This window comes from Tamandua tetradactyla, chromosome X (assembly GCF_023851605.1).
Source record: "Tamandua tetradactyla isolate mTamTet1 chromosome X, mTamTet1.pri, whole genome shotgun sequence".
NCBI lineage: Eukaryota > Metazoa > Chordata > Mammalia > Pilosa > Myrmecophagidae > Tamandua > Tamandua tetradactyla.
This window is the reverse complement of record NC_135353.1, coordinates 165481153-165493659: the sequence shown is the minus strand read 5'-3', so window position 1 is coordinate 165493659 and position 12507 is coordinate 165481153. Positions and strand designations below refer to the sequence as shown.

Below are 12507 nucleotides of genomic sequence, written 5' to 3'. Positions count from 1 at the left end.
CGCCTCCGGGAGGGGAGGAGGCAGTGCGGGTGTGAGTGTTAGTGATCACGGAGGGCAGGAACCTGCTCTTTTGCATGTTGGGATCATATATCAGATGTGACCACAGTTTTGCTCTTTCTAGGGAGGGAGGAAATGAATACAAGTGTGACAAATGTGATCTCCTTGGTTTCCTATAAAAGGAAATTACTGGATGTCTCAAACCACCTTGTTTAAAACTAAGCTGGAATGTACTTTCCTTAACCCATTTGTCCGTTTTTTAATTAGGGTTGTATCATAGGCACCAGGGGAGACACAAAAGAAAGGTGAGCGTGTCCTGCCCTCTAGGGACTTGGCTTGCTCTGGACCTGACCCCAGAGCTATTGAAAGATGTGATTTCTCATGATGGTTTATTTCCGAAACTGCCATGTGCACTGTAGGTCCCACCGCGTGGTGGGGTTGCAATAAGCCTGTCGTCAGGTGTAGTGTGACTGGAAGTCTTTTAACCTGCCGGCCTTTTGCTTTCTAACCAGTTACCCAGCAGTGTGTTTGTGTGGATTCGACTGTGGTTAGGATCTACACTAGGGGGTGCCTTTAGGTAGCACAGCTTTTTTTTGTTGTTTTACAGTTTCATCTTAAGCAAATCCAGCCCTCTAGGGGTTGGTTCCGGTACCCACCTTGTCCATCTGCTAAGATCCCTCCAGATGCCCAGCGCGCAGCAGTTCTTGCGGGACTGCTTCTGTGCGTGCCGTGGCTGGGTCCCACCTGAGTACCTTCTGCCATGTGGGTGGATGAGAACTAAGCAAACACAAAAAGTTTCATTTGATAGGTGGGTCGTACTGACTAGTCGATTGTGAGGGTGAGTTACTAATTTCATCTGGCCACACTGTTCCCAGGAAGTCACGACTCCACAGCGTCTGTAGTTGTCATGTTATTTTAATGCCAGGTATTGTGGGGCCTGGAAGTTGCAGTTCATTTACTTCTCACTCCCCGAAGCTCTGATGGAGGTGCCTGGAGGTCAGGGTGGTTCCGGAACAGCCTGAGACAGCCTCGGACCCCTGAGCCCCGGAGGGGAGCCATGCCCCACCCTCATCCCTCTGGGTGGGGTCCCTGCAGTGGGATTGTGAGGTCAGCACCTACCACTTTGCTTTAGCATCCCTTGTCCTTATTTAAAGACAAGGTGAAATTGCAAAGTCAGCTTGAAACTGTGTGATCTAGAAAACATACCATCTTGGGTGCTCAGATGACTCAGACACCCCCTTCTAGGAATGGTTAGGAAGAAAAGGCATCTCTTTAGCTGAAGTAATTTCAGGAACAGGTAAAACCACCTTCCGTCTAAATTGATTGGAGGGGGATGTGGGAACCAGTCCAGGGAGAGTTTTAACTTGGCCCCTGCAGCCAGGAATGTGTGTATAAGCTGAGCTCCTGGCAAAAGAAGTGGGTGCTGTTTGTATTTCTTTCTCTGCTTTCGTGAGCAAGTTCCCACATTTGAGTGCAGCGATTATAAACGTGCCCTCACTGACCTGGGCTGCCTACCCCGGGGAGGCCAGGGAGCGGCCTGGACAAAGTTCTGCGCCCGGCCTTGGACCTGCAGCACCCACCCCTGCAGTGCGCACCGCCAGGGGCAGGCCAGCTCTCCAGACCCTGCCACAGCCAGGGCAGCCTGTCACCTACCGTTTTTGTACTTTCGCCATATTTCTGGAGTTTATTCTGTCCCACCACCTCACAGCGAGAAGAGAAGACACCAGCGTGTCGGCCACTCTTCACATCCTTTGCAAGGGAAAACTCATCTGTTAGCCTTCCCCTGAGCGACGCCGGCGATGGGACTCAACAACCTGGTGATTTTTCTGGTATAAAGGCTGGTGTTTACATTTGGATCCGATAGTGCAGACTTACATTGTTTATTGAGGATTTTGAAGACTTGGTTAAGCACTGACAATGCAATTACCACCCTGCTCCCATGGGACCCCACTGCACAGCTGGCACGTGTGCTGGGAGCTCGGACAGCGTCTCTGATTTTGAGCGTATATGCTGACCTGAGGCCCTCCTTGTTTCCCCAGATATCTGGTGTCTTCTTTTTCAGGAGTTTTACCCCTATAATGTGGGTTGTTGTTGTTGTTTTGTTTATTTTTTGCATGGGCAGGCACCGAGAATCAAACCCGGTCTCTGGCATGGCAGGCGAGAACTCTGCCTGCTGAGCCACCATGGCCCACCCATAATGTTTGAAGTCGACTTGGTTATCTTGGTGAACTTTCTTGGCCCGCAGAGGATCCATCATTCTGCTTGGGCCCAAGCGAGGAGAAAAGTACCTTTTGTATTATTGTTTTTTTAAATGTATACATGTTGTGAATTCTTTATAGAGGGCAACTGGCCATGAACAGTTTCTTGGTTAATGATAAAATGTGTGTGCGTGTGCGTGTGTGCACGCATGCTATATATGCTTAAACTTTTAATGAAAAGAAAAAATGTCCAACACGCAAAAGTACAGATACTGGGTATGAGGAAACCTTCACATACCCCTCCCCTGGCTTGAACAATTAACTATACAAGGCTGCCCTGGTTTTGTTACCCCGTCCCATCCCCCATGCTCCGTTGGCTTATATTGAGGTGCATCCCAGAATCGTATTTAATCCATAAATATATCTCCTAAAGCTATGGGCTCTTCTAGAAAACATGACCCTAAAGCCTTAATGGGGTCATCTCTCCAGGGAGTTTTCAACTTTGCCTGGTTTGTTTGAATCAGGATTTCAGACAAGGTTCCTACATGGCATTTGGTTGATATGTCTCTTAATCTATACTTCCTCCTCCCACCCCTTTTTTTAACTGACCACTTACTTACTGAAGAGACTAATTTGCTCGTCCTCTGGACTGTCCCTCACACTGCATTTTGCAGCTCGAATCTTACTGGTGTCAATAACGTGTCCCTCCATTATTTGTGCAAACTGGAGCAATTCCTTTGCGAGGCTCGAGGTGATTCACCATCACTTTGTTTGTTTGTTTGTTTTAGGCAAGAGTATTTGGCTGTGGGTGGCGTGCCTTCCATCAGGAGGTACAGACTGGGTGTCTGTCTCTTTGGAGAGGTGACAGTTATCAGTAGGTTTTGGCATTGTCAGCCCGATCCGTCCATTTATAACATTTTCCATCAGCTGTTCACCTTATGTTGTCCGCATGTGTCTTTCAGGATAAGTGCCTGAAAGTACCATTACTGGGCCGAAGGGTCAGCGCATGCAAGGTATTATTAGATATTGCCAAATCCCCCTTTCTAGGAGTTGCGCCATTTCGCATTCCATACTACTAATAGATGAGTGTTCCTGTTTCCCGCAATTTTGCCAACAGAATGTGTTGTCAGGCTTTTGAATTTGTGCAGGTCTGATAGGCGAGAGATAGGATCTTGGTGGTGTTTCCATTTGCATTTCTCTCGAGGCCCTTTATGAAAGTCTCCAGAATGTATGTAAACTTTACGAAATACTCAGCGAAATTGTTCTTGAAAATAGGAGCAACGTTGACAATGAGTAATGAAAGTCTTCAGATAAATCACGTTGTCCTTTTCCAGTGAGAGAGCTGCTGGACTCTGTTGCCCTAAAGTTTCTGAATATTGTTGTGAAAAAGTCTTTTAATGTAACTCCTTATTAGTATTTACAGGCAAAGAGAAAAGGATCAGAACCATGGTTGCGCAGTGTTTCCCGGATGGGTGATTCACGCCGAAGTGGGAGCGTGCCAGGAGGTGGGGCTCGAGCCGGAGTTGGCCAGCAGTCAGGAAGCTTCCTTAGCGCTACTTCGCCCCGAGTTTCCCACGCTTCCCACACGCTGACCCCTCTGCCCGCCCCGGTGCCCACACTGCCCCCGAGCCGCCATGCCGTGGCTGAAGCCGCTCTGGGCAAAGCAGTGCCCCTGCCGCCTTTTGGCCACAGGTGTCGCTCTGGGTTTGATGTGTGTACCCCTGACCCCTGTCCACCCCTCCTCTTCCTCAGCCTCACCCTTATTTGACACCCACCACGCGAGCCTCCCTGCAGGCTCCCAGCATGCCAGATCCATGCCACCTTCTCTGTGCTGGGCGTGCTGCCATGCCTCGGTCCTTGCACACCTCTCCCCTCCGCTTCTGGAGTGCTCTGCTCACAGGCCTTCTCGCTGAGCATGTGTCACCTCCCCCCCAAAAAAAGCCCTCTTCATCTTCCTCTGTCCCCCACCCTGCTTCGTTCTCCTTATTTACCTCCCTGCACCTGTTGCCAGCTGGCCTTCCTTTCCGCTGACTAGAATAACGCAGCCTGCTACACTGAATAACTTTGCCCTGTCCCCTGCTCGGCCCCGAGGCCCAGAGTGCTTCCTGGCACAGGGCGGGGCTGGGCAGGCCGAGCGGGTCGGTGGCCCCGGGCCCAGCTGCACGGCCCACTGGCTGTGTCGCATGCTTCTGGGCTCCGTGGCCCCTTGCACCAGGACGGGGCTTTTGTCAGTCAGAAGCTCTGCCCGGGCTGTAAGGATCTCAGGGCTGTCTGGAAATTAGCCCAGGAACTTTTTTTTACTGTTTTTATTGAGAAATTGTCACACACACACACAGTCCATACACGATATACAATCAGTAGCTCACAGTATCATCACATAGTTTATTCATCACCATGAGCATTTTTAGAACATTTGCATCATTCTAGAATAAAGAAATAATTCATATGGTCCACTCCCCTTACCCCTCCCTCCAGTAGCTTTCTTGACTGCCTTTTAGCATTTGCTTCTCTTCTAAACTGTATGTGATCTTGTATTTTGGGCCTGTTTTTTAGGAAATCCTGTTGCTTCTCACTGCCAGTTGTATCATAGAAAGGGGTGGTCCCCAAATGTTCCACTAGGTGGGTTCCATGAGGTGCATTTTGAGACACTAGGTCAGCCTCTGTGCTTCAAACCTTTGACTTGATTAACTTCCCTGCTGGCACGATCGGAATGAAGTTAAATCCATTTGGCTCCGTAAATATCAAAAGAGCACACTTTGGAGCATTTAATGCTAGAATGAGGCATTATTAGATATTGGAAGTGGCATTTTTTTCTCTGAAGGAATTTAGTAGTTGCAGAAGATGGTTCGCAGCTCACCTAGGCTTGGGTGAACCATGTCCCTTCACGTGAGGCGACGTCAGTAGTGGGGAACAGTGAACAGCCAGCGGTAGGGGTGTGACAGAAGGACCGTTGTCCTGGCCGTGCTCAGGCCTGGCCCTCACACCAGAACCTGCTGTTGCTAGAAGGCTGCTGGAATGTTCTGGGGTCCTCTCCAGGTCCCCTGCCAGGGCCGGGGATGGAAAAGGTAGAAGTTATAATAAAACCTCTCCTTCTTTTGGCTTGCGCTCTACAGTATCAGTAAGGAATATATTCGGAGGCCTGGCAACCCATTTCTTCATGATGTGGGGTTAAGAGGTCATTCTGTTTTACTGATATTTTTCCAGTGCCATTCTCTCGATATCTTAAGTTGAACAACAAATATGGAAACTTTAGGGCAGGGGGAGGTGGAGGTTGATGATAAATATCTCTAAAATGCCTTTCTGACGCGGTTTCTTCCCCTTTTCTATTGAGCCCATTTCTTCCCAAAGTAAACCATAAAGAGCCCCGGTTTACTTTGGGACTGATTTGTTCGGCCGGCTGGTGGCTGTCAGTTGTGACATGGTGTGTGTCGGGAGGCCTTGGCTTAAAATCTGCTGCTCACCCCGTGGGGACGAAGCCGAGTGAAGGGGGCAGGAGTCGTGGCTGCACGTGCCGGGAGTATGGCCGTGAAGGTGTCACCTAGCCTCCCTGAAGCCGAGGGGCCAGTTTGGAGGGTTGAAAAGTAAAAACTGTGTATACCATTTTTTTTTTAAATTCTGCATCATAACTTAAGTCTTTATAAGTACTGGCTTTTATTCTGGTCGAGTGGTTCTCAAGTTTCTATCATTTTTTTGAGATGTGTGGCATAAGCACCATCTTGGGCTCTCATTTAAAATTGTAAAAAGGATAAGACTGTCCTTTGGCAGTCACTGATGTGATTTTCCCTATGAAATTGAATACACTGATATTTTAGGAGATACCAAAGAACTGAGTGCATCATCTGAATTAGACTAGTTATATAAGGAATTTTAAAAGAAAGTGAGAACTCTCAAGTAAATGAATTTTACACATGTGAAAGATGAAGTTTCCTTTCTGTGGAAGGTGTTTATTTTTTAATGAAAATTTCTCGAAATTGAAAAGTGGAGGTGTTTTGAGTGTTACGACGCATACTTTACACTTATAAAACCCCAGGAAGCAGGTAGAAGCCAGGACAGAAGGCCACGTACTCTGTGATCCCATATTTATGAAATACCCAGAATAGGCCAGTTCAGAGACAGCAAGTTTAGTGGTTGCCAGGGGCTGGGGAAGAGGAGAGGAATGGGGAGGGGCTGCTGATGGGTGCACGGTTCCCTTTTGGGGTGATGGGAGGACTTCAGCACTGGATAGTGGTACTGACTGCACAGCACCGTGGGTGCACTGAATGCATGATGCCATGCTGCACGCTTTGCTGAGCTTCTAAATTCAGGAGAAGCTGGGTCTGTATGATGAGCAGAGGTGCTGGTCATTGACCCTTAGGGTCCAGCATGTTTTTCTGGCTTCAGATATTCTGCCTGAAAATGGTATAACCGTTTTCTACAGACTTCATCAGACTAGGTGTATTGTGCTTAACAAAATGAAAAAATATGTATACTGGAAAGCCTTTGATCACGGGATGAATATAAGGGGACATTGTTATGTAAATTTGTCTCGATTTCTTTTTCTGTGCAAGAACAGCTTGGTCACGCCTTGGCAGATGCAGTGCTTTGCGGCATAAGGCTACGGCCTTTTCTTCTGCCTCGCGTTAGGGACTCTCGGCTCTCCATCGAGCATCTAAACTGGAGAAACACCCAGGCTTTCCTTCTGTTCTCTGTTCTCCTACGCCATGGATCTTGTTGTTCCTGGAACCCCTGTATGATGAAGCCATCTCCCAGGGCCCTCACCCCCGGCCCGAGTGCCCTAACGAGTTGGAGCCGAGGAATTCCACCTGTTTCTCAGGGGCTTTGTCTTTGAGCAGATTAGGAGTAGAAATGGTTCTCGATTATAGATTTCTTTCTGGTGTCAGTGCACTGGCTATTTAGAAGCATGGGTGAGAACATGTGAGTTCCGATTAATTATAACCATGATATAACAGCCATCTGCTAGTAATAGTTAGTGTAAGAATAGGCTCCAACCCAGTGGTTCTGGGACCTGGTTGGTGGGTTCACAGGTCTCCCAGTTCCGCCCGTAGGTTTGCATTCAGCAGGGACCAGGAGTCTGCTTTTATTTTACAACTTCACAGGGAGTTCTCATGATTGGCTGCTTTGGGAGCCCCACCCTTGGTGTGTCACCTTCACGATGTCACCATGGCTCCTGGGAGAGAGGACACTTCTCCGGGGCACCTGGTTAAGTTACATCAGAGCTAAGACCAAGAGCCTGTCTCCCTTTCCCTCCCTGCCACCTGGCCAGCTGCACAGCACACCCTGCAACTTCAGGGACTTACCTGCACTTTTGCTGAAGTGGTAACAGGTGGAAAGGAAGAGCGTGCCCTCTCCTAGGTATTGCCCTTGACTTAGAAGTCACCTGAGGCACCCACAGGGGGTGATAAATCCCGTTGCTGTGCTGCAAGTGGGTCTGCTGAGGGGGGCATACAAAAAAGTTTTGAAACCGTGTAGAGGGCTAAGGCTGTTCCACCACTGCGGCCCCCTCCTGCCCCAGGACCGTGCCAGGTGCCACTGAGTCGCATGAGGACCCGCACGTGGGGTCAAGTGGCAAAGCTTAGCACCTGGTCCCGTAGAGGAGCTATTTTGTGAAGAAGCCAAAATAAGGATTCTTTTTTTTCCCCCTAAACTTTTAATTTGGAAATAGTTTCAAACTGACAGGACGGTTGTCAAAATAATGCAGAACCCATACAGAGAACTCCAGCACGCCACGGGGAGTGAATGAGAGCAGAGAAAAAGGAAAACCGTGCCCACAGCCCGAGCCTCTGATCATGCTCTCTTCTTGTAACTTTCTCCAGAAAGCACTCCAGGGTTAGGCACACTCATACTTTTCATAGAAACGTAGGAATAAAGAATTCTGCTTCGTAGCAGTGGTCCTGGAAATGTGCATTTCAGAAACTCGGCGACGCTGTGCTCTTGCCCCGACCCGGGCCTCTGGGAGATGAGGCAGTGCTGGCATATGGGGGTGCCGCATCTGGCGGGGTCGGGGCCCCTGTGCTCGCCGTCCACACAAGACCACTCAGGGCCAGTCTCCCCGGGTTTTCCCAAGGCAGTGGAGGGTCTCCCCTGCTGGCTGTGCTTGCCTCCACTTCCAAGGGCGCCCACGGCCCCAAGCACCCTGCTGCTGAGCTTTGCTGTGGGTGGTGATAACAGGTGCATGTGAAAGATGTTTAAGTAGTGGAGTTGGCAAGTTGGGGACTTTTTCTTCCCTGAGTAAGGAGATTCAGGGTTAGCCTGCTAACGGTAATATCACCATGAGCATTACATGCCAGGCATCTGGCCCAGGGCTCCCTTGCTTTGCAATTTCTCCTTAAACCTCACACCCACCCTATGAGAGAAGTATTTTCAGTATCCCCATTTTACACATAGGTAAGCTGAGATTTAAAGAGGTTAAGTGACTTGCCACTCCCACACCGTTCATTATTCTCACAGGAACATGCTACCGTCTCCTCCGGTGTTTAATTCTAAACTACAGTCTTCCGCTGCCTTTAGCCCTGATGGTTACCGAGGCTGGGAAGAGGGTGGCCCGGGAGACTGCCTCCCCCTCAAGGCCAGGGCCATGGCTGCCTCATGGCCCCACACCCAGAGCCAGGCTGCTGTGCCCAGCATCCGGATGGATGGGTAGACGGATGGATGGATGGGTGGATGTGTGGCTGGAAGGAAGGATATTTGAAGGGAAGAAAAGAATCGAGGAGGTGGGTGAGAAAGAAGAGTGAAAAATTCAGACCAGAATGAAAACCAAGAGATGCATAGGGGATACCCGTAATTGGAAGTTCACTACTTTTTGCTGTTTTCCGTATATTCTCTTGGGACACAGATCTCATTTGTATGCTTATCTACTATACGTTTTGGAGTGCTAACCTAGAGGCTGGAATAAGCAAAAAAAGACACAGCCCTACTCTGAGGGAGTTGACAATCTCAGGGAATTACTCAAGCCAGGTACCACCTAGCCTAGTCCTTCATAGAGGCCGGGGGAACCCCAAATGGGACCTTGTCCCCTGCAGAGGCTGCTCACGGAGCAAAGGAAGCAATCCAGGCCCCCAGCCGAGTCTCATTTCTTGGCATTCACCACAAGGGAGAAGGTTTCATGGGGCTTTTATTTTTTGTTGCCACAACTTTGTCCTTTTCTCTCTTCCACCTTTTTCTGAAGCTGTCCTGCTTGCCGCGTGATGAAATGTTATGATCTCATGTGCAACGACTCCCTTTTTTTCATTTTTAACCAGGATTGATCGTAAGATGTCTAGTGCTCACACCAGCTATAAACTGGATGAGGCACAGGCTATAATGAATGAGCTCCGGACCATCAAGAAGGCCATTTGTACAGGCGAGAAGGAGAGGCGGGGCCTGATGCAGGTGAGGGCGTGGTCACTTGGCTGTCTTTTATTTAAAGATAAATCTTTTATATATCATCATCATATATATAACGTACTTTTAAATAGGTAATACATGTGCCTGATTCACCCATTAAAATAATTCAAGAGGTTTATGATAAGAAGCACATCATTCTCTCCCTCCCCTAACTAGCTCCCTGTGCACAGGGAGCTAGCCTTCCAGGTTGAAGCAGACACACAAAAGTATGAATATGGCCTCACTTCCTAAGGCGGGTCCCCTGGATGCTCATGAAAATGCAGGCCCCCTGGGCCCGGCCCCAGAACTATTGAATTAGAAGTTCTGGAGGTGGTGCCCAGTGTCATGGTTAGGGACAGGTGTCAACTTGGCCAAGTTGTGGTACCTGTTCATCTGATTGGGCAAGCGCTGACCTGTCTGTTGCAATGAGGACATTTCATAGGATTAGGTCATGATCACGTCAGCTACATCCACAGCTGATTCCATTTGTAATCAGCCAAAGGGGAGTGTCTTCTGCAATTAGTGATGCTAAATCCAATCATGGGAAGCCTTTTAAGGAGGACTCAGAGGAGACAGGTTGCATTCCTGCTTTGGCTGGTGAGCCTCTCCTGTGGAGTTCATCCAGGCCATCCATTGGAGTCGTCGGCTTCGCAGCCTGCCCTGTGGATTTTGGACTCTGCATTCCTATGGTCACGTGAGACACTTTCATAAATTTTATATTTGCTAGTGTTCCCTGTTGATTCTGTTTCTCTAGAGAACCCTAACTAATACACCCAGGAATCTGCATTTTGAAGCAGCTTCTCCAGGTCACAAGAGGTAAATGATGAATAGTTTGAGTTTCTGGGAGTGTTGGTAGCAAGGAGAACAGCTGCCATTGCCTGCCTCGCACAGGATGTTCCACGTACCTTATCCCTGTAGTCCTGCTGAAGCCCCCGGGGTGGGCCAGGCTGGAGTTCTTCTTCCCAACCCCCCAGGAGGTCGAGTACCCTCCCTGGCCTGGCCCCTCTGCGGCCACAGGGGGCGGTCGGGGGTCAGCTCCCCAGTTACCTGGTTGGGCTCCCCAGCGTGGAGGTAGGAGATGGAATTTCTGGAGGAAGCCTCAGGCCCTGGCATTAACTCCGAGGCCAACACTAACTACGAAAAGCTGCCGTCTCCAGCCTGAGCAGAGCCCTCTTCCGCTGCACCCGTGCAGGGTAGTCTGTCTTTCCCACCAGTTTGACAATCCTGACCCATCATAAGAAGACTTTGTCTAGAGCCACTTTCCCCTGTGACAGCCCCCGGGCGTCCTCTGTCTTGTGTCTGTAGCGCTGGCCATTGAAGGTGAACATGTTCAGAAGTCTAAATTAAATGGGTAGAAATCTGATTTCTGTTTGCCTTTCGTGCAAAGAGATTCCACGTATCAGAGTGCATACTTCCTCTAGGTTTTGGTGAACTGACATTCATCCGAGATTGATTCTGACCGTGTAGAGTTTTTTTTTTTTTTTTTTAACATGGGCAGGCACCGGGAATCGAACCCAGGTCCTCTGGCATCACAGACAAGCATTCCTGCCTGCTGAGCCACTGTGGCCCGCCCTCTAACCATGTAGAGTTTTGAAGGAAAAAACCTGATTATAAAAATGCATAGTCTAGTGTGGGAGCCACTTTCACCGTCTGTGTGCCTTATCAGTGAAGACCTGGTGGCGTGCCTCTCTGCCAGCCTCTCTGACTGATAGAAGCTTCTGGCTGGGAGTGCTTCTTTTTTTTCTTTAGGCAGCTTGGTTTACAAAATACTAGAATGGTACCACAGCTTTTCTCCAGTTCATTCACGTTCTGCCAGAATGACTAAATAACTATCTGATTATCAATTACTAAGAATTTGATTCAAGCTGCCTGTGGTGAAACACATTTCTCTTAAATCTAATGAGGGTGAGGGGTTGGGTGGGACAATTCTCCACCAGTAAAGGTGCAGACCACAAGGCCCGAGGAAGATGGCAGCTCTCAGAGGGAAGAGAAAGGTTCCCATCTCGACTCCAATAGCTTGTCTCATTCTGTTCCAGAGCCTGGCGAAGCTCACCGATGGCTTCAAGAATAGCTGCTCTCTGACCGACGGCCTCCAAGATTTCCCTCCCGGTCTGGCCGTGCTTGGCGACTCTTCTTTACCTCCACAGCTGTGTGATGCTGGCTCCCAGACAGATGTCACTGGTGAGGTAGGCACATGCAGGGGGCAGCGAGTGTGCGCCCATCACTTGTTTTGTTTCATTTTTCATTTTTACTTTGCTAATATTTTGGCATTTGGAGCAGTTCGGTTTGAGGAAAAAACACTTTCTCACATCCAGCTGTGAAGCTTCACTGCTGTGGGAAGCAAGTGAGCAGCTTATTATCTCAAGCCTTGTGCTTTTGCCTCTTAAAAATGGCAGAATCCTTTTGAGATCTGAGCTTAAATATTTTCTTGACAGGCAGCTGACTTTTTCATGTATGGGTCGGCAGACTTTTTCTGTAAAGGGCCAGATAGTAAATATTTTAGTCTCTGGCATGACTGCTCAAGTCTGCCACCTTAATGCGAAAGCTACCACGGATGACACGCGAGCAGAGATGTGCACCACTGTGTTCCATAAAACTTTATTCACAGAAACAGGTGACGGGCCGGATTTGGCTTGGGGGCCAGAGTTTGCTGACCTCTGGCTTAAACCAGTGATTTCTAAAGGCTCTGTAGCCGTGCCGCCCTTGGGTTATGCTTTGATGCTGTTTTCTAAACACTTCTAAATGAGTGTCAGGAAATCAAATTGAGTTAAAGTTAATTTTCTTTGCAACTTGGCAGAATTTCATAAGGCCCCTTTTGATAATTAATGAAGTCTTGAGTTAGCCACACAAAAGGAAGTTAGGAATCACCATTTGAAGCCTAGGGCGGTAAATATTTAAAGACACTACTTTTGTAGTGTCATTGAGTGCAATATGACATTAATTTGTTACC

The 12507-nt window shown here is 48.7% G+C and overlaps 1 protein-coding gene across 4 annotated transcripts in view; it reads left to right on the top strand.

The window, feature by feature from the left end:
* WWC3 (WWC family member 3) overlaps positions 1-12507 on the top strand; it is a 134782-nt gene that overhangs the window by 76573 nt on the left and 45702 nt on the right. For all 4 annotated transcript variants that reach the window (XM_077145275.1, XM_077145274.1, XM_077145276.1 and 1 more), the window contains 2 exons: positions 9434-9563; positions 11594-11743. In XM_077145275.1, the coding sequence (XP_077001390.1) occupies positions 9434-9563; positions 11594-11743 (280 nt within the window). The remainder of the gene's footprint in view (positions 1-9433; positions 9564-11593; positions 11744-12507) is intronic.